General features: G+C 35.2%; 1 protein-coding gene across 5 annotated transcripts in view; it reads left to right on the plus strand.

Annotated features, from left to right (window-relative positions):
* Nucleotides 1-23,205, plus strand: part of UNC13C (unc-13 homolog C) — a 234,202-nt gene that overhangs the window by 207,505 nt on the left and 3,492 nt on the right. For all 5 annotated transcript variants that reach the window (XM_037395055.1, XM_037395051.1, XM_037395052.1 and 2 more), the window contains 4 exons: nt 1,134-1,257; nt 4,591-4,647; nt 5,741-5,821; nt 10,026-10,173. In XM_037395055.1, the coding sequence (XP_037250952.1) occupies nt 1,134-1,257; nt 4,591-4,647; nt 5,741-5,821; nt 10,026-10,173 (410 nt within the window). The remainder of the gene's footprint in view (nt 1-1,133; nt 1,258-4,590; nt 4,648-5,740; nt 5,822-10,025; nt 10,174-23,205) is intronic.

Genomic DNA, 23,205 nt, shown 5'->3' on the forward strand with positions numbered 1-23,205 from the left:
ACTTTTTCCTGTCAGGTTCAATTCCAAATTGCCCATTTCTCAAACCAGCCTTCATAGCGTCAGAGATTTAATTGAATAATGACATAACGGAAACAAAAAAAGGGGTTTTAAATTGTTGTGCAAATGGCAAATATTCCTCACCAGAGGAATGTTGAATGGAATTTTAGGAGATGCTAAACCCATGCACAGAAAATAAATATGTGAATTATTTTTTTTTTTTTTAAATAAACAAAAATCTGCTAGAGAACATCCCCTTTCTTACAAATATATAACAGGATTATAAACATATCCTATTAATATGGTTTGGGGTTTAGTTATTTCTTAGTAATGCTTTTATTTATCTGCTTACTAAGAGTAGAAAGAGATGCTAGAAATTTGAATTGGCATATTTATGATGCAATATGTATAATGACTTTACAATAATCTTTTTTATTAGATAAAATTCTTTAAAATTCCCCATGTATGCATTTGCATGGTATTATTTTGAAATATTTTCTCCTGTGCCTGAAAACTGCAGCACTTTATTCATGACACTACTCATTCATTAGGATACATACAAGACGGTTTATGAATGTACTCTTTAATAAAATTTAAACAAATCTATCTAAGTATATAGATCCTCCAAAAATTTAATTTTACCATTAGTAATAGATAGTATGATTGTGCAGACATGCCATTATATAGAAATAAATGCTTCCAAATTGTATCCCTGAATCTGCATTAGCTATCAACACCTAGTTCTACATCACAGTAGAAATATGACAGCAAGGAAGATGTTTGGGGTTATTTTAAGACATAAAAAAATTATATATTAAAACTTTAATTTAGGGGCTTGGGAGTGCTGAACAGTATCATCCATCAAACTTTATAACTCATCATTTTGCATTTTTAATATATATATCAGTAATATATACTGCAATAATTTGGATAGTGGAAATGTACATGATTTTATAATCTGCAAGTCTTTTTTTCTTTTAACTAGAAATATTTAATGATAATATTGCAAAATAACAAAGCCATTGAGAAGTCCTTATTGGTAGATGATTAAAACCATAATGGCCATTAAACTGAGCAGCACCTCTGAAGTCTTAATGCTAGTTTTGGAAACTGGTTTGTCTTTTGTTTTATTCCAGTTTAAGTGTCTCTGCAAAAATCTGTGAGAAGACAGTTCTGAAACGGGTTTTAAAAGAGCTATGGAAGTTAGTCTTGAACAAAATAGAAAAACAAATTGTGCTTCCACCACTGACTGACCAAACCGTAAGTGCCCCAGCAGTAGTTCACACGTTATAAAGGATTGTAATAATGTGCTTTATCAATTGTATGCCAAGGGGTCTGATACTATCCTTTTCTGTACCTTGACCAGAGGAATATACGTTGACTGTATGCAGTGTGTTGCTCTATAGTGTTTCAAAGTAGTGTAGCTAGGCTGGTCTTCTGTAGCTGGTGAGGAAGACCTTGCTCCTTCATACACCGCCTGCCCCAACTTGGAGCAGTTTTTATGACTGCAGCATAAAAGTAGTGAATTTGTAAAGCACTTTGTATGTGCTTTCGTATAAGAGCTTTTAAGTTTGATTTGTCTTGACTTCATCATGCGCAGTAACAGCAAGAGTGTTCCTCGCCTTTCCCAGTTGCACCAGAAATTCAACTGCTTCCATTTTCGCAGCTGCCAGAAAGCCAGGAAAATGCCCTATCCCATTTTCTAGTCCTGCTTGCTGTGCCATTCCTTATCTTGAGACAGCACTTAACACCAGGAAGCTCAAGCCAATCCAATTTTAGCTCTAAAGTTTGGGGGTATTTTAATAGCAGGCTTGATAGGGTTCCTTTTCGGGCAGGACTGCATTTACAGCCTGACAATAAGAGGGAATGAAACTGTAAGTTAACACAGAAAGTAGTGCTGCTGCACACAAGACCAGTGTGGGTGATTGCCTGACATGAACTCTGAGTGGTGACAGAGCTGAGGGCACCCATAAAACCTGATTCTAAGGATGAAAGAAAAAGTCTGGCTTGGAGTGCCTTTTTTTAATTGCTTTTTGCTTTTTTGAGCTATTGGGGTAACATAAACGTTAATTCCTCTCATTTTCAATCTTGCCTAGAATAAATTCCGCAACTTTATGACAAGTTAATCATGACGTTGCCGTAGTGTGCCTTCAGGCAACTTTACTATATACATCCTATTATATCAGTTAAACTGCTAAAAATCTATTCATCAGTATCCGTATGTTAAAGACATATCATTAAATCATATTATAATATATTAAAGATACATGAAAGAATATTGCTGGAGAAGCAAGAGGAAATCTAATAGAACATGTATAAATGGTGCTACGGTAGTAGTGACATAACCTGAGATATTAAAAATTCTAGAGTAGAGCTAATCACAAAATCATAGCCAGGACTCCATCCACTGAATTCATTCTTATTTACTATAATGCTTTTGTTTACAATGCTTAATTAGAAACAGACTCTCTTTCAATGAGTGACTGTGTCAAATTTATATTTCCAAGATTTTTAATTTACTTCTCAGACATTTTGGTGCAAATTTTATCTGCATTTAAATTGGGTAATTGCATTTCCCATCAGGTATCATGAGCATTCTGTTAGCTTTATGCAGGATCAGGTTTTACATCGATTCATGGAACATCATGTTTCAGAGTTAAGGGGGGGTCTGTTGATTTTTTGTAATTGGTTGCCAAGAATACAGAATTATCTGTCAAAGAGTTAGTAATCCCGCTTGGAAAATAGCACAATATGTCTCAGTTAGTTAAGACAGTAAAACATTTTTTCAAACCTTTCCCCTCAAGAGTTTGAATGTAGAATTTTATTTAAAAAATACTAACAATATTTTAGTCTTTCAACCATAGTGAAAATAACCTTTGACCACCAGCTGAACAGAGATTTCAGTTCATCTGCTTGAATCTGCAGGCACCTCTGTTGTCCTTACTGATGCTCAGAAATCACACCAAGCAATAAGCTGACACTGATGTTATAGCCCATTTCAAAAAAGGTTATTCCAGTCATTAGTTTAGCAAGTTTGTACTTCATTAAGTTATGGGAGTACAACTGGAGTGCAAAACTTTCACATTTCAGGCAGAACACAAAGGGTGGTGAAGAAGCAGAGACAAGGAGCCCTCCTTCCCCCTCACCTAGTCTTCTGGATGGATGTTAGATTAGTTAGTAGCTAAAGGTAGGAAGGCTTCTGTTTGTCAGCCAGTTACTGGTTAAAGGCAGAGGCTGCACCTATCGTTCAAGGCTCTTTAAGATAATTTCAAATGGCAACAGCTGGGATTTCTAAAGTTCTTTGCCCCGTTCTTCATAAACCTGAAATGATCCTGACTTCTCCACACCCACTTAAGAAATATGAGCCTCTGACTAGAAAATTGTCCACAGCATATTTTTCCATATTTTGCTCACCATTTTTATGGTAGAAGATGATACAATATCTTGAATATATAATCTGTAATGACTAAGGACCACGAAAAATAGTTGGCAGGTATGGTGAAAGGTGTATAGCTTGTTGCATTTGTTTTGCTACTTCTATTTACCATTGAACAATTAAACAAAATCAAGAAAAAGTAGAATACTGTAAAAGAGATGTTTCCCTTTTGTAGCCTTGAGTATTACCTTCTTTCTGAGGGTAAGAGGCATAGACATTCAGAAGCAGGGTTTATTTTTTACTTTTCATATTTATCTTGCCATTCTCACTACTAATAAATAATGAATATTTAAGCTGCAGTTCCATATTACATCTTTTGCAATTCAATCATGCAGAAGCAAAGTTATTTCTGCAAACTGAAACCTTTTGGAACAGAAAGACTAATGAAAAAATATTCTGTATTGTGTTATGTAAGTTATGTAAGTATGTAAAACTCAAATTTTATTTTTTCTGAAATCCAGATATTCAGAACTCTGCCTTGCTGAACTGCCAAGTAACTGCACTAGTAATATTTCTTGGAGTAATTCTGATTAAAAATGTAAGCATGGTATTATAACAGGATTCTGTTTGTCCAAGACAAACCTGTAGGTATTGGCCTTATTATGATGTCAGGATTTGGCTATTGTAAAATATTGGTGTAACTTCATAATACTTTGGTATCTTTTCTTTAAAACTTTGGCTTTGGCTTACCAGCACGCCGTTATGCTGTGTGTTACTCAACTGAGTTTTCACTGTAAACAGGTTCCTCAGGGTTGCTCACTTCGCCCTATGGTTATTTACATTCTCATAGCACCTGAGAGCTATGATAAGGGACAAAACAATCTCATTGACACACTGTATAAGAATAATCACAGCATCAGCTTAAAAGTATTAAATACAAAATGAGAGAGCAGACAGGAGCACACGAATCCACTGTCAACTGCTATGCAATATGTGTATCAAGTATGGGGTACCGGAGGGAATCATGCCGCAGGCATTAAAATACTTGGTCTTATCAACTGAATGAAAATATCTCTTATGTGTAATTGAAATTTTCATTTTGCTTTGCAAAACAGTGATTTTGGCTAGTGTCCTAGCAGAAAATAAGATCATGTTGACATAAAAAGCAAACATGCTATATAGTGAGTCTGTTTCCTGAATTTTCAATGTGATTACAGGGGCCCCAGATGATATTCAGTGCAGCCAAAGATCTTGGACAACTCTCAAAACTCAAGGTAATGGAGCCAAATGAAGCTGTGAATGACTTGTTCTAATGATAAATAAAAAAAGAAGAAATTTTAGTGACTGTGAGGCCAAGCCTCGTGCTTATTTACTATAGTAAAAATTAATATGGCAGTGAGTATTCACAGGTGAGTAATGATTTTACAGTCTCATCAAAACCAAATTCAGGATAAAAGACTGCATGGTTGTATGGTAAAGTGATCACTAGATGGATCAAGAAGATATCATTCCCATATTGCACAATTAGGCCTTATAAGCATTGAACATCACAAAAAAATAAATTATGACATCTTTGTGTTGCCCTCTGCAACTGGTTCTGAAAAAAACTCTAGGTTGAGAATACTAGTCATTTTTTTCTGCGTATTATTTATGGTGTGCATTGAAACATAGCATGTACCTCTAGAGTAAACTCATCAGCACTACATTACAGAAGTCTATAATACACTTGTTGGAGAGCTCAGGCGCCTGAAACTGATGTCAGTTGTTTGCCAATCAATTTTGCCATTAAGGTTTCAGATTTGGGCAGAAATGTGGTAATTCATGCTTCTATGAATTGCTCCTTTTGCTAGAGGAGTTAAAATGTTGCTTAAATAAATCACAGGATGCTTATTTTAGACAAAGATTTGACAGGAGTATAGTCGCTTTTTGACTAACTTATGTTCTAATCAACCCCCCCCCCCCCTTTTTTTTTTGTAATGTGCAGCATTAACAAATAATCCTTAGACTCTCAGGTTTATTAATAAAATTAATTATTTCAGTATCATTCTAATATAATTATTTAAGCTTAAAATTTTATTTTTTTCTCTGCACCCCAGAACAGAGAATTAATACATCCTAAGGAAAGAAGTAATGCTACACAGATGTTTAGTGTTAAACTTTGGTTCTTTTTCTCTCCAGTCTCTGTTTTCAGAAAACAACATGATTGCTCTAGGTTATAATTTGTTGTAAAAGAAGTCTGAATTTGAATTAATTCCTATTAATCACAGGGACTTGGGGAGCATTTGGAGGTTTTGGGCTTTATTTGTTTTTCAGGCCACAATACTGTCTGTCTTTCAAAATCACGTGCATTGTTGACTTGCTTTGCAGGACCATGTGATTCGAGAGGAAGCCAGAAGCCTGACCCTGAGGCAATGTGCAATAATGGAAGTAGCACTAGCTACTATAAAGGTACAGCTTTACGTAGTTTTCTGTTCTGTGCTGGAATGACCAAGAGTATGGTTGACATAAACAGATTCTAATATAGAATGGTCCCTTAGAATCATAAGGATCCCTTTAATACGTCAAGAACCATTTGATCCTGAGCTACTTGTATTGACTTGAAAGCAAATGTCTAACAGTCTGATTGCAGAGAAGTTAGGAAAACTATTCTACTAGTTGTAGACAGAACATGTTCTCTTAAAGGAATTGGTAGCCAAAGTCCATGATTATTTTGTTCCTTTAGAGTTAGTGTAGCTGAAGCACCTGGGCTAAAACCCTTACTATGTTGCAGCACAGCCTCTTTTTCTCCCACGGAGGAGACAGCCTAAGAAGCATGGTTATTTCTAGATGCACATTCCCACAAACATGTGACACATTTTCTATAGCACACCAGAAAATGGGGCTTTTAATGCCAGGCATTACTGTGCACTATTTTAAATTCAATGTTGAATTTATCAGCTTTTTAGTTTGGAATTCACCACCTAATTTACTGTCACTCCTAAATAATCTGATTAATTTAAAATTGCTCTTTAATTATTCTACACATTGGTCCCTTTTCAGTGCAAACAAAAAATCATATTAGTCACACACCTATTAAAACCACTTCTGAAAAATTCATTTTATGCATTACCAGCTCCTTATTAATATAGATATTGGTAATGCATAAAACTACTTTAGAAAAATCTTAGCATTGCAGTAAATGTTTTACATTAGATTTCTAAAGGACCCATATTAGAGACAATCCATCCAACGTTACCTGGTGCTAATCTCCTTACTAGAAATACAAATAAATTTATTGGTAATTGATAAAGTAACTCTAGGATTTGACCTGTCTGGGAGGATGAAAGGATCAGGCCACAAGCCAGATGAAATGTTCTGAAAACTTTGTTTTCACTTCCACTTGTTTTATTGTTATTGCATTATGATCCTAAATGTAGAAGTACAGAGATTAACAAACTCCTTTTTGGTATTATTTTTTTGTTGTGGGGTGTTTTTTTTATACCAAACTGGAGACTTTGATACAGTCTCCACAGACCGGGTTTCTGAAGTCAAAAGAAGCCATTAAGGGATATTATTTAATGTACTAATCAGTCTTTTTCACATTGGCCTGGATCTTTATTTGGTGTAAATAACTTGAAAGCAATCAATTTATAGAATTACAGCATATTTTCATGTCTGCTGCTGAAGAAACAGCACATCAGGAAGGTAAGGAGGCAGCTACTTAAGTATAAAATTGAAGATATAAAAAGAGGACACATTCGTGATCAAGTCTTATGCAACAAAATAGTGTCTCAAAAGACAAGAACAAAGTATCAGAGAAGACACCCGCTTGCCATTTTTTGTATTTGCAGTGGAATTGGCATTTCTTTCAGAAATAAAAATAATATTTGGGGATATTTTGTGGAAACAGAAATGGAATAAAATGCTGAAATAATACGTGCTCCCAAATTAAGCCCTGTGGAGTCCTCAGTTCAGTATGTGAATCTAATTATTTTCCTTTCGAAGCATTTGTTCTAAATAAATAAAAGTAGGGGAAAATGTAAATTCTAACCTTGCCTGAATTTCCAGTGCTTAAACTCTTAAGAGTCATAGGCAGATATTAAATAGACATTACTAACCAAAAGTCTAGAATTGGAGAATGATAGAAATAGGGAAAATCCTCTTTTAATTCCATATTCTTATCTCTGTGCGCTACATTCATAAACAGAGCAAGATAATGCTTTCTGAAAAACATTGTAAGGCAATCACATGACATAACCTGCTTACTGTACTTAGTACATGATATGGCAAAATCTTTTTTTCCAAAATACTAAGCAAATAGCCTTGATCATGCAGAAATTGGTCTTACACTATTAGAAAGCGAACAAAGACAAACCTTGTGAGTTAACTCAAGAAAAAGGCTGCTATGTTGTTTTAGGAATGCAGTTTGTAAGTTTAATGATAAAAATCTACAATTTTTTGGTAATGTTACATAAATATGGTTCAAAAACAACAACAAAAAAAATGGTGGCCCAAATAAGAAGAATGGTAAATATTTTAACAGATACCATATACCATTTTAAGTAATTGATTATTGTAAAAAGGAAGGGATTGTGTGGAGGAGTACCTCTGTGCTTGCAGTCTTTTTTTGTTTTCCCTTTTATTGATCTATTTTTAGTACCAAAATTAATTCACTAAGCAACTTAGAATTTAAGAGGTGATGGTGTTATTAATGTTTTGAAGAACATAAAGGAATAAACTTTCATCTTAAATGTATACAGCATATCATTGGTCTTTCTACGATGTAAAAAGAACCTTAGCAATTTATATTATTATTTTTAGCTTAATTTGCTATTTACTGTTAGAAGAAATGTCCTTCTGGCCTCAGTTACCTCAAACTGAGTTATCTCATTATCTCAGCCCAGAGATAACTCATTGATCACATTCATAATAATATTAATAATAATGTTCTAGTTTCCATTTTTGTCTTTGCAAGCACTATAAACCCAGAGGCACTCTAGGAAGTGAAACTACCACCCAGTATGACTTGTGTGGCATTTGTCAAGTTTTGGCTGGGACTGCAGTGGCTACAGCATTGATTTCCACATGTTTGACATCATGCACTTGTATCTGTACCTTGCCTATGTCAGTGACTTTCAAGCCTCTTTTTGTCACCTATAAACCTTGAAGCCCCTCAGCCTGGAGCATGAGTTGCAAGTGAACTATTTTAAGGTTTACATCTCCAAAGAACAGGGTATTAGGTGTCCAACTGAATCTGTAATACTCTGTTTATTCATTATTTTTCTGCATTTTATTCCATACAAGAATATGTTCCTATTAGTGGTTTTGCATGCAAAACTTACCATTTATGGGCAAAAGCAAAAAAACATAAAAACTCAGGAATATTAGGGTCGGCTGTCCTTGTTCCTTTACATGCCTGTTATCTTTCATGGAGCTTTTAGTCCTTTGCAGCTGCTGCTGCAGATATTTTATTGCAAGACACAACTAAAAAAAAAAATGTAGTAGTTTTCACAATAGCAGGAAATATTAGCAGATTTTAGCACTTACTTATAAATTGATTAAGATCATGGGTGAAATCATGAATATACTTTCAAACAATTAAGAGAGATTTTTGGAAACATATAGTATGAAATAATTCACTTGGAAAGTTACAAATTTAACATAAGTATGCAATGATGAAAAGATAAAGGTAATTAAGTTGGATCCTCTTAAACTGAAAACTAACTGCCCACACAGGATTAAAACAATCTAAAAATTTTCAGCCTGGTTACTTCAGATACTTTGTTTAGCTCCTACTGTTATTTTTCCCCTTAATGATCAGTAGCCATCAACACAGAAATGTAAATAATGACTTTGTTATGAAAAATACGTTTCTGTTCCATCTCCTGCAAAAATCTCAAGAATCAGAAGGTGAAATATGTAGACTAACATGCAATGGACATGTGTGGACTGCAGGTCTGCTTTGTCACAGATATGCTTGAGATCAAGTATTTTGTATATATGACTGAAATGTATATATTACATATATTCCTTTGGCAACACTCCAAAAATGTAGGGAGATTAGATTCTACTTAACAGTTCCCAACACGCCCTGTATTGAGTTGACTAGTATTTCATGTCATCAAGTAGTCACAGTGTTTTCCTGAAAAACCTTGTTTGCTTTTACTAATTAGCCACTGGGAGCTTTGTACATTGATCTTGAGACCTAGAACTGAAATATAGATTGCAAAATGCTTAAACAAAACATTGGTTTAAAATTTGTTTAGCCTATATATATATATATCCTTTACATGTGCTGTAAACCATGCCTTGATTTTAGAGAAATTTTTGTTAGGTATAATTAAAACAGATTCCACTCTCCACAACCTAAAAGAACCCTGCAAATACACATATATCCAGTTTTGATATATAAATACTTGAGATCATGAAGACCAAAATGAAAATTTTGCATATTTTTTTCTCCCAAAAGGCTTAAATTTTTACCTTTGGAAAGAAGCTGTGTAGTAGACGCTGACAGTTATGTCACCTGCTGTAATCATAAATCTAGCTACATATGCCAGGTGTTATTTTTTTAAAGTTTGTGCAAGAATTTTACTTAAAATTGTATGTTTGTAACTGAGGCCTTTCAGATAATGTGCCTCTCTGAATGACAATATTTTTTTTTTCATCTTAGCAATACTTCCATGCTGGAGGAAGTGGGCTGAAAAAGAATTTCCTGGAAAAGAGCCCAGACCTACAGTCCCTGAGATATGCTCTTAGCCTTTACACACAAACTACAGACGCTTTGATAAAGAAGTTTATACACACTCAGACATCTCAAAGTAAGTGATCTGTAAAAAAGATATAATTATGTCAAATTATATTTTAAATGTTTTAAATGATTGGTTGCCAGTCATTTTCTCCCAACACTGTGGTATTTTAGAGTTTATTGTCACAAACTTGCCCATGTGATGTTATCCCATATCAACTGCTGTTGTCAATCAAGGGAGCTTACCTGAGGGAAGTGCATTTATCAGCTTGTCACTTTACAGGAAGAATAGGTCCCATAGCTCTATCTGAACGCTGAGTATCAGGGTTATTTATGGGAGCACTCCAACACAGACAGGGTTGTAGAAGCCATACCAGAGGGTCTATTATAACTGCAGAAACAGAGTAAATTTAAGTACATTGGCAGCTCTAGATACTTTCAGAGATGGAGAATATTAATTACTAATCACAGATAACTGTAAAAAGCATGACCTATATACATTAAGGTTTTCTTCTGTGATTAAGAACAATAAATTGTGAGCAACACGTCCTTAATGTAGCACATTGATTCCCCATTACAGAACCCACACTTTTAGCAAGTCATCGATGGATTCAAAAGGAATAGAAGGTTTCTGTAGGCTAAAATACAGCATTATTTTCCCTGTCTGGATTTTTTTCCTTTGTACATTTCAGAATTCAGACTCAAAACCATCCTGCTGAAAATGTCACATAATTTTTTTGCCCGCTTACCAAAATTCAAGATTTTGATACTTTCCCAAAAGCAAACCAAGACAGAGAACATGCAAGGATATGATATTAGATGTTTTTTGAATCTGGATGTCAGCAACACCGAAGCCACTTTTTGCAGCTCTAATTTTGGTGTATCCCAGCAAAAAAAACTGAAATGCAGAGTCCCCTTCTATACCATTCATTAATAGTGTATTTCAGAAGAGGACTTTCCATGGTTTCAGTAAGAGGGCAAGAGTTCATGGTTATACTTTCAGGCAAAGATTCCGTCTGTTTCCAAAAAGAAGCTACTCCTTACCTTTTTTTTTAATCAGTCTAGGACAGTGTTTTTATACCTCTACAGTACATACAGGAATGCTTTTATATGTCTAATGTGCATTATATTCCAAGCTGAATATTTTTCCTCATTCTAGAAGCTGCAGATTTTTGCATAATAGTAACTTTACTAGTTTTCTTTTGCATGTAATGAGCATTTGTAAAAATGGCCTGTCTGCCACTTAATATCTTTGGGAAGGAATATGATTTGCTGATCTATAAAGAATTACCCTGCTCCCACTCATGAGAATCAGAGAAGATTTAATTAGGTAGCTAAGCTGTAAATCAATTGCTTTTACCTCTGAAGTACAATATGTTACTTGCAGTATAAAAAGCATGAAACATGAGTTTTGCAGCTTGCCCCAAGATTAATTTCAAGGAATGATTTCCTAGGCAGTTTTCATATAAGACTGGGGATCTCTGTTAATAATTCATGTATTACAAGTGAGAAAATTGCTATAAAACTCTAATATATAAGGAATAGATTCTTTTTCCCCCTCTCAAAGAAGATTAACATTATGAATTTAGGCAGAAAATTATCAATAACTAGCATTTTTGGCTTTTTCTTATGCATACTTTCATTGTAACTTCAGGAGAAAAAATTATCCAGGTTGTAGCCATAAGCAGAAATCTTTTGTAAATCTTGAACCACAAACTTGAATTTTCTGTATTTCATCATGACTTCAGCCTGAGGTCTGTGTTCATTTCTGTGCACACATTAGCATGCCTATATTTGCACACCAGTGTTATCAGAAGTGTAGCCACTGGGAATGAAAGCTAAGGAAAAGTGACTCATAGCTTTTCATCATACTTTAATGTCTCATTTAAAAGAACTGAAAAACTTACCTATTACAACCTCCAGTCTCACAATTGTAGCTGTATAATTAGCATCTACTTAAAATGACCCTGTTTTCAAATCAGAAACTTTCTCTGAAGTGTAATTAGATTTATACCTGCCCTCATATTTGTGCAGGTAACCAATCCATAATCAATAGACAGTTGGATGTAATTAAACTCAAAGCAATGGAAAAAAAGACTTTTAAATCTCAACCATACAGTAAAGTTAGCACTGCCAAGAACCATTTTGTGGAGCAGGTCACTTTTAGAGTCTCTAAAATGGACATTGATTCTGAAAAACCTGAGGGCAGTTTAGTGAAGTGCATTTCAAAGCCTGAGTAACTGGTACCTTACACACTGTATGGTCACTGAGATTTCTGCAAAGAGCATATAAAGCAGCCAAGTGAGAATCTCATAGCAACAGTACACCATTACCAAACAGATCCCCTGAGGTTCAGGTCTGATTAATTCTGTGTCCTTTGGACTTGTGTCAGCTGTAAATTGTCAGGTTTAGATTGCGCACCACTAATACTGTACATTCACTTGTACTGTAAAAGTGATCTTTTTTGTCCTCTAAATTCAGCTGAAGGATAAGATTTTTGCATAAATTCAGACTATAATACGGATTGTTTTCAACATCTTTTGCGACTAAACAATTGTTTGTGCACACTACACTTGTGCCATCCATGAATCAGTTGTGAAATAGTAACGCGCTGCCACGCCTGACCTATAAAACCCTGCTCAGTTGCAGGGACTTGGTGGTTCAGTGCTGTATGGCTAGAAGGAAGCACAGAATATCATCAAGGAAAACTCAAAGGTTTCTGCAAAAGACATATATTTGTACATCAATGTACATATATATTTATGTATATGTATATTTATGCAAGTTGTCAACCTACAACTCTAGACAAGGTGGTCACATTTCAGTTCAGGCAGGACAAGCCAATTTTAACTAAATTGTGCTAAATTCAACCACATTTTTGCAATCAAGACAAAACAATAACAGCCAAAGAATAAACTCTTTACTATATTTCTACTTTTCAGAAGAAAAGGAACAGACTCAAAACACTGAAGTAAAACTACCTTTGTATCTACTGGCCTATTGATCAAACTTTCCTACTCTATGGAATATTTGACTTACTGTTATTTAAAGCTCAGACCAATCCTGGTGATGCTTCTCGAAATTTGTTCCTAAAAAAGGAGAAAATTTTCAGCCCGCCAGATACCTTTTTATTGAATTGAGTTATACCTTCACCTTTTAGAGTACTTTTGTCCAAATGTTATTAGAGTTGATGCTAACCCAAATGTAAACATTCACAACACAAGCTATAGTTTATGAAATTACTGAAGGTTTGCTAAACTAAACCACAGCCATAAATCTTCTTTCTAATTTTGATATCCTTTAAATTATTTTGGTTTTAGTAAACTACATAAAAAGACAGCATCTCAAACATTACAGTGTCCTGAATTTGCTGTCATTTATTACCAGTAATTTCTCCAAAGTAAATGTCACTGTTGCATCTAAAATGGTTACTTACTGGAAATAGAAAAATATTTTTTCTTATAAACTTACAGCAGCTTAGTTTTATAAACCTCATTAGAGAATGCTAGTTACTGTAAGGTATACAACATAGCAATCCATAGCGGCAGGACTGCAATACATTTTTTAGCTTGACTTTAAAGAGTTTGTATTACTTAAGCAGAAAAATCAATACTCATCTAACAACATGGAGCTCATACTACAACCCCTACTTGTGTGTTTAAATGGCTGCAAAAAAGGCTATTCTTTCACATCAACTGATTTGTACCAAATATCTTCATTCTTATGCTGGGCAATTGAAAGCTAAAAGGGGAAGAAGCATCTGAAAACACGTTAATAAGCAGAATTAAAAATATTCACCTAATGAGAATGACTAACTATAACAGTAACATCATACTCATCTTCTGAAGCCACCAACATAGGGAAGTTACATGATCAAAAATGAAGATAAATTATTTTCAGCTGCCAAGCCAAAATTCAATTCTGTATTCCTTTGCAACCTGTAATGGTACAAGGCAAAGCAGAACCTCACTGTCTTCTATCTTCTTGAATCAGATTCAAGTACTAAACTAACAGTTAACAGAAAATAGGAAACATGCTAAAGTCTGGGTAAGCAGATAGATGACATCAGACTATAGAAAACAAAAATCGTTTAGCAGCTTTTATAAGTGAAAAAACAAAGGTTTTTTTCTGCTCTTTTGTGTGTCAGAAGTGTCATATTTTGAAAGCTGTACCTGTATTCTATCAGAATACAGGTATATTCCTCAAGAAATAATCCCTGCTTCACCCACTGCAGTTTCAAACTGAGATCACAATCGTGTGTTACACAGCCTTATTTCATGAAAGAAAAAAACCAGACCTGCTTTATAAACTGCAGAAATCACCATACATTTCCAAGGAATGTATAGTAATAAACAACAGAAAATACAAGAACAATGAAGAAACTTGCAGAATTACAATTAATAGGAGTGTTCTAGCATATATGTTAATATCAAAACAAATGCATTCAGAATAGTGGCAGAAAATAAATATTTTAAAAGTTCACATATAAAAACCCCCAGACTGCTGGTGAAGTGTAAGGTCTTTACAGAACATTCACCTAAGAGGATATCACAACGGAAAATTCCTTTTGTTACTCTTTAAATGAAACAACAAAGCACCTAAATTAAGTTGTATATTACAGTTTCTCTTAAGTCTTCAAGAAAATGAACACAAGCTCCTCTTATCCATCAGTTAGATGACATCGGTTTTGAAAAATAACAATGGTATTAGTAGAGCATTCACTACATATATAAACCTCTTAATATTAGAGGCTATACTTGCCTGTATGTTGCCTGGTTAAAATACTGGACTGTGTGTATATATATATACACACATACATATGGATGGATGGATGATGCTAACAGGGTATTCACCTCCCACATCAAAGCTGGCTCATCCCTGGTTTCTTACTATATAGACATACAAGTGGCTACAGATGTTGGAGGGTCTCACTGGGGTTGTGCAATTGCCAGCCCTCATGCGAAGCACGGCATACACCAGACAGAGATGAAGGGGAAGGTCTTCACTGGGGATTCCACCCTGAAACTCAAACCAGTACTATCTACTCACAACATAATATTCTGCTCTGATATCACTCTGTCTGACATTACAGAAAATCAAATAGGACAAAATGTATTTTGATAGTGTGGCTTTGTACAATTGAGAGGTTTACACATGCTGCAGAATCTTCTGTCAATACCTTCACATCAAGTGATCCTTAAGATAAATGATACACGTTTTCTAATCAAATACAAACAATTTAGCTTTAACTTACCCTTTGTAGAAATAAAAATGCTAAAACATGCACTCAAGATTTTCCTCTAAATTATAGAGCCTCCAGGTCCTGTGAAAAAGAACTTGATTAGTCACCCTGATCTTTTCTTTTCTAATAAATTAACCCCAGACAAATATACATGTATTTTATTGGCATCGTTAATCAGAAGATGATAAATGTATGTCTGAGTAAGATTGTTGATTCCATAGCTTGTGTAATTCTGGAGCATTGGGACTGTGAAAGCTTGAATGTTTCTTCAACTTTTTCATTCCTTTGTCCTGTATAGAAAATAAGGTGAAAGCATAGGTGCCGTATTTAAATAAATGGTCAGATTTATGCCGAAGCAGCTAGCTAGCGAATGGGATAGGATAGGGTTACCAGAGGGCAACATTGCCACTTCAGCTGGTTTTATTGCCTGGCTCACAGTGCTTAGTGAGCTTTTCCTAAGTCTCAAGTAATAAAATCGTGTCACGCATGACGATTAGTTTGCAGGTAGCTGTTTTTCTTTTAAACTAGATTTCTAATCCTCAGAGAGATAGAAGGTCTCAAAATCCCAAATCCTAAAAGACAGAATTAAAAAAATAAAGAAGAAAAAATGTAAACCTCCATAAATCTACAAACCTTTAATAAAGTTATAAAGATTGTTTCAGAGCCTAGCTTGTTATATTTGACTACTTCAGGGCAAAAATACTGCAAAAGTCACCACTTGCAACAACTTTTGTGAGTACCTGGATGAGAGAGGGAGAAAGTCAAGTCGCTACAAAAGTCCAGGAAGGACTTTAGAAGGACATCTAGCCCCCAGAACTATAAAAATATATTAACCCTAGACATTAGAAGGAGGCAGTGTAGACATACAGAGAGGCTTAATCAGGTAAGTGTAAAGTAAAATGAAAGGCTGGGAAAACTCAGTAAGAAAGAATCACTTCCATTTGGTATGGAAGTTGGGGAATCGGAGACCTGAAGTAGGGCAGAAAGGAGCAGCGTGCGTAATCTAGAGTTGATTATAGAACCATGCCAACTAGAAGAAGAGAAATACCAAACACCAACATGGTAATATAAATCTAAGGCATGAGCAAATTATGAAATTCCAAGGTGAACAAAAAGAAAACCAAATCACCATCAAATCTCATCTTACCTTTCTATTATTGTTATATAAGCACTGGTTGGTTCAGTACAAAACATATTAGTATTTAAAGTCAGATGGGTGTTTGGTAAATGTCAGATTCCTTTTCTGTTTAACGAAGCACTCTCTTTGCATAAAAGAAAATAATTAATTCATGTTTACCTTCTCAACCTAGGGGTCATTTGTGCCCATCAATTAAATGTAAAGAATCATGAATGTATGGAAAACCGGAATATAATTGTGTGAAGAAAAAATATATATAGTAAATTCAAGTAAAGGCCTTCTGACAATATATATATATATTCAATAGATTCAGACATTTAGTGCTTTCATTTCTAAGCAAATAATAGACTATTATGTTGTAATAACTGCAGATAGTATAAAAAGCCTTTCAGATACAAATTAGGAGCTCTGCTTTCAAACACCTGAGAACAGACACTGATCTCTTGGACACTGTGTAGACTGCTTAATACATTCCAGCTTCCAGAAATTGAATCAATTCTCTCCTCAGAGATCCATAACATCTTGCATCAGGAGGGGGATACAGTATATTTCTGAGTTTTCTGGAACCTGAACTGAAGACCATAAACCCAGAGCCACATGGGGCTTTGGACACCCAGCTGCTGGTTTTGGTGACAATGTCCAACCCTTATTTTCTATTTAGTGTTGCCTGAATTTCCAAAAAGCTCCACTTTTGACTGTGCCTCCTTGTCTCATATCTCTACTTTGTCTCCTATGTATACACTCTGACAACTTAACCACATACTTAAGGCTAAACAGATCTATAAACTGGACAGAAGGTAGAGGAAGAAAACAATCCACTTTAACAGTCAAGATTTCTTTTTTTTTAATAAAACAATTTCTTGAATAATTCTGAATAAACCACAATTTTTCCAAACGAGTTCTACAAACTTTGTGAATGCAACGCAAGTTTGGGGAAAGGGTTACAGAGACAATGGAAGGTACGAGAACATCTGCATATTGTCCTCCTAGATATTTTGCAAAAAAGTTAGTCTTACTTTTACAATATCACTGTAGAGTTAAAATTGTCCCTGCAAGCATCACTAAGCAAGAATGGATACCACACAGACTACAATCACTTTGACAACTAATGCTTCTAGAGCTCAAGAGTTAAAAAAAAATCAAGACAAGAAAAACCATTTAAATCTGTTGTTATTGAAAGCTGTAATTGTTATTGGATGAAAAAAGAATATGTCCCCGGCTGAAGAGCAATAAAAACATTCCGTTATTATCCTCTTTTGCTACTTTGCAGCATAAGAAGAATCCTTGTTTTGCAAGCACGTCCCCAATCTATTGCTCATTCTCTGACACACAGTTTACTACTCTTTTATTCTTTATCTTGTGAGAAACAGGCCCTCAAATAAAGCCTTTAAGGATTTTACATGCAACTACTAGCAGGAAGATACAATGAATGCCAAAAGATCTTTAAAGCAGTTTGAATAGAAAGAATTGCTATCATAAGGCATAACATAATATAATTGATGCTCCACATCATGAAATGATATGTTAACCTAGGATTACACAACCATTTTCAAACTCTGTACTACAGGCACGGACCTGATGAGAGAGAAGGCTGGTATGGCTGAGTGCACGGACAGATTTTTCTCTTAGGGTTCAGTACCACATATTTCTGTCTGACTTTTTTAAACCATCAAATTATTTATTTTCATTGCTTAGTTTTGAAGGCTGCTATATTTCGCTTTCATATAGCTACCACATTTTGCTATACTGAACTGTAAAAAGAAGAGATTGCAAGATTGATGACAACATTTATCTAAACACAATACCAGATAACAACTAATTCTGTTAACAGATAGGTCAAGCAATACCTTTTCAGACACAGCAATTTTATCTTCCATAAATACTTCTGTATGACAATTTGCATCATTATATAAACTTTCCTATTTTTATATTAGAATATACAAATAGTGCAAACTGGTTTTAGTTTGCTATCTTAAATATTCCTAGCAGCATAACTGGGGTGGTTGGAAAGGCAGAGCTCAGACCTATGAACGGTCCAATGATCAGCTCAGCTTCTCAGATGTGTTGTGCCACTTTTTGAGGTCCATGCTGCATACCAATGCTCCTAGTAGCCCCACAAACAACCTGCTCTTAACATTTTCCTTTTTAATTTTCTTTTCCTCAAGAAATAACAAAAGCATCCCAGTTTCAAAGTCCCAACTCCCAGAGCAGCTGGAAAGTATACTCCATTAGAGGTCTCAATGTCTCAAATTCTATTCTTAAATTTTATGCTAGCTCATTTTCTGTGCATCCCATTTATTTCTGCTGGGTTCTTTTTTCATGCAAACCTAGTAGTTATTTTCTAAAGTCCTCCTGATTGATGGGAAAACTTTTTCAAAACTTTCTGCTGCTAAAGGATTGAGCAGGACAAAGGACCCCTTTCACAGAAATGTACTTTGTGCACAATCACAGACTGATTCAGGAGAAGTCCCTTGCATTTAGCAGGAGTATTATGCTAGAGAATATAGGGAGTTTCTGATTTATTTTTACAAAATATTAATGACTCATTTTCGATTTGTATTTTCTGCTATTTTCTCTACAAGTCCACCTCCAAAAGTACCTACCTACTTAAGAATAGAAGACAGAAGAATGAGTTTCTGAGTGCACATGTAGCCAAGATGATTACCATGACTAAGAAACTTTTGAGTAGGTCCTTGTTCAAAAATGGCTCCCTTCTGTCAAGATCACTGGGGCTGCAACAACTATCACACTGATAACATTTCAGATGCTAAATAAGGGAGAAATCAAAATCTAGCTTTTTAGACTTTTTGTCCACTGAGAAACAAGCACCTTTGGCCAGCGGAAATATATTTTCTCCTTTACTATTTGTTGTACTATGGCTGCAAAAGAATGCAGTTTAAATGCAGGTGATCACTTTAAAACCCACCTATGAGAGTATGGTGTATTTTGATTCATATAAATAACCTAACAAATAAAATCTAAAGCAGAGTTTAGAGTAGAGATAGTAATAGTTAAGCAACCATAAGGTTTTTCAAAAACACAGCAGAATCATTTGTGCTTGTTAACCTTCTAATTAGTTACATTACAGTACTAAAGAAAGAAAAGTGCAATCTGTCAGTTAAATTGTCTTCTGAAATGTGGTAGGATAAATAGACCTTTCCACAGTGCAATCACAATCACTAACTCCTGCTGTGACTTCACAAGAATTGGTAGCAAGAAAGAAAACAAACCAGCAGAAATAGACAGATCAGGGGATCTTATGAATGTATGCAAATATCTTAAGGGTGGGTGTCAGGAGGATTCTTTTCAGTGGTGCTCAGCAACAGGACAAGGGCAATGAGCACAAACTGAAACATAGGAGGTTCCTTCTGAATATGAGGAAGAACATCTTTCCCTTGAAGGTGGCTGAGCCCTGGAACAGGCTGCCAGAGAAGCTGTGGAGTCTCCTCTGGAGAAATCCAAAACCCACCTGGATGTGACTCTGTGCAACCTGCTCGAGGTGATCCTGCTTTAGCAGGGGGTTGGGTCAGATGATCTCCAGAGATGCCTTCCAAGCCTGACCATCCTGTGATTCTGAGATCAGAGACTTTAAAAAGAAGTGCTGTAGTTCTTAATGTTGACAAAAGCTGCTATAAGAAAACACTGAATGTCCAAGAATTGTGTCTCTAGTTTGTTCAGCAGGTCAGAGAGAGATAAATGCAAGATGGATGGGGTGGTAACAGAAAGAAACCAAGCCTATATTCCAGACTCCACTAGAGTCTAGAACAGAAATTGTCTCTGCTGGCTGAGACATTCTGCTGCAGGAGTTTTCCTCAGCAATAGTGAAATGTAGGATCATTTTAATGTCAGCTGTCTGTGTGATGTTTTACACAGATTTCTTTATAACTTATCAAACAGTGCTATACATACAGGACTAATCCCACTATATATTTGCAATATGGCTTAGAGCACTGTTGTGAATTATGGGCTACTAGGAAAAGGAAAGAAAAAGATCAGTTAGGAGACCTTTGCAAGGATATACTTTGCATAGTTAATAAGTTGGAGAGCCAGAGCAAGACTTATCTTGCAGATTCATAAATTTTGTCTTGGTGAGATCTAATGCATCACTATTACAGGTTAACATAGCATGCTCCATTGTTACCATCACCCACAAGATGCTGCATAAGCTATCAAATGAAAACGCTAATTGTTTTCTTTTAAAACATTCCTGATTTCTCTTAAAAAACCCTAAACCAAAACATCTTTTAAGTAATTGATTTTTCAGTGAAATTCAGGATCAGCCTGACTCACCTTCCACTGTAGTAAGTGGTAAATTTTTATTAATTTTGATTGGAAGAGAGTTTGAGAACTTCTCTTACACTCTCTCAGTACATTCAGTTTATCCTATGTATTCAGTGTCCCTATGATTTACATGTTGCTAATTCTTGGTTCTCTTCTCCTGTCCAGCTTGGCAATGAAACCTTTATCATTAGAACAAAAGATAAATGACTCAGACTTCATAGCTGAAGATAGCTATATGTGGAATCAAAAGCATCATTCATAAAAAGGTCCACCAGAACCTGTTAAGGTTGAATTCCATGCAGTACTTAACAATTTGAAAAGGTGGAATTTCACAGTATGAAAGAACAAGACAGATTAATGCTCTAGAAGCTCCAGTCTCTATTCTCTTTGATTTACTCCACAGCATCAGAAAGCAAATAATACTAACCTATATATAAAAATATATATTAGCTATAGTATTGGGGTACTAGCCTGGATAAGCTTCCTTCTGAATTTTAGGTGTTACCTTCATTTGATTCATGTAATCCACATGAATATAGGGGAAGGTGTTTTCACACAAGTCATCCCACTGAGTTAAATATAACTCCATTAAAAACACCACGTTTTGTGTAATGAAAATGAGACCTTTTTTAAAATCTTGGTTTTCTGGACAGAATAATTTTACATAGCACTTTGCACTCCAAATATATTTTTTTATTATTTTATAAATAAATTTTATTTCAACAAGCGTAAACTCAGTGTCAGTATTATGCTACTTACTGATAGTCTAAAGATAGTGTGTTTGCAAAAGCAAATAAAATCAGCTGTATGACCATGACCAAATGAGAATTTCCTTTCTCTTTCTAAATAAAAACTAATTTCACTGTACACTCAGATGATACCTTATTTTACTCTTCTAAATAAAGCTGTTCTACTGATTTTATTTGGCTTTTCTAGTCCATTTCATTCATATCTCTTTATATATGCTTTTTAAAAAAGAAGTAGTATTTATTATGAACAAGATGTAGAATGATTCAGTAACTTCATTAAAGATCCCATATACCACAGCTTTAAGTAATTGTCCAAATACAACAAGAAAATTAATTGCTGCCACTGAAACTAAACTTCTTGTCATTAAAAATCTGATGTCTAACAAATTGCCTGTTTACATGTCAGTAGCGATCCAAACCCTCGGGCTGACACTGAAATACATCTAGCAGCAAAATTGGTACAGGTACCCTGCGATTCAGAAGCAGCAGCTATAACCAAATTAAGATACCGAGACTGTGTACTTTGCTAAAAGGTGGTTGAGTACAATCTAAATGTGGATTCATGACAATTCCAAACCAAACTCACCTGAAAGTTGGAAAATGCAGAACAGTGTTCAAGGATGCTGAGGAAGTTAATTGAGCACTGAATTTCCACATTTATCAGGGAAAACACTTGTTCTCTGGAGCACTAACACTTGCAGTAAGAGTATTTAATTGACCTTGCAATCGGGTTATGCCAATACGACGACTAAACATCACTGCAGAACATGTTTCTAGGAAGATACTAATGGTGAAATCCAGAAAAAGACTGTGTGATAAAGGGAAAAAGATACATATTCTGGGTATAAACTAATTTGGGGGGTGGGGGGGGTGGAATATTTTTTCCCAGTATGATTACACAAGACACCCCTCTTCTCTGCACCCCTTCCTGAATTCCTGCATGAGCTGCTAGAAAACTTCTAAATGAATGTTTGCTTCTCCTTCTCATATAGATGGATGGGGAACCAGTGGGTGAGGAATTTAGAAGATAGAATCTTACCTCTGCTAACCCACAAAAAGAGCAGCCAGTTATAAAGGGATGGTAATTTGCTTTAGTATTTGCTTCACAGAGATTAGACTGGGGAGCAAGTGTTCAGAGTTCAGCGTTCACAGTCATCCAATTAAAGAACAAATAAACATACCCAATTTTGCTTATATTGTACTGTTATAACCTGATATATTAAAAGACATTACAACACATACTGAAAGTCCTTTTAAAGGAATCATTATGTGTCAATTGACCTGGAACCTGCATTAGCGCTCAAAAATAAAGTCTTTCAAAATTAAGTTCCTGGCTCCTCTGCCATACCTACAACCTTCTCCTTTTTACTTTTAGCTCCTGTGTCTGTGTTAGTGCAGAACTTTAGTAGTTTGCTTAGACATAACCCCCAGCAAAGGATTTATCAATAACAATATAGAAATAGTTTTCCAAATGCATACTTGCAGTAAGATTTTTGGGGTGCACATGCAAACAATGTTTGACAAAGCCACCAATTTTTGCATTTGAAGATGCAAATGCACCTAATGATAACCAGTATGGAAGGTTCCAGGTGAAAGCAGTTTCCTTATTTTGCTGAGGCACTTTACATAGACATTTGCAATTGAGGGGTATTTTGGGGGCAAAATCACTTCTGAAACCATAACAGATTCCCAGTT

Source organism: Falco rusticolus, chromosome 7 (assembly GCF_015220075.1).
Source record: "Falco rusticolus isolate bFalRus1 chromosome 7, bFalRus1.pri, whole genome shotgun sequence".
In the NCBI taxonomy this organism is placed as follows: domain Eukaryota; kingdom Metazoa; phylum Chordata; class Aves; order Falconiformes; family Falconidae; genus Falco; species Falco rusticolus.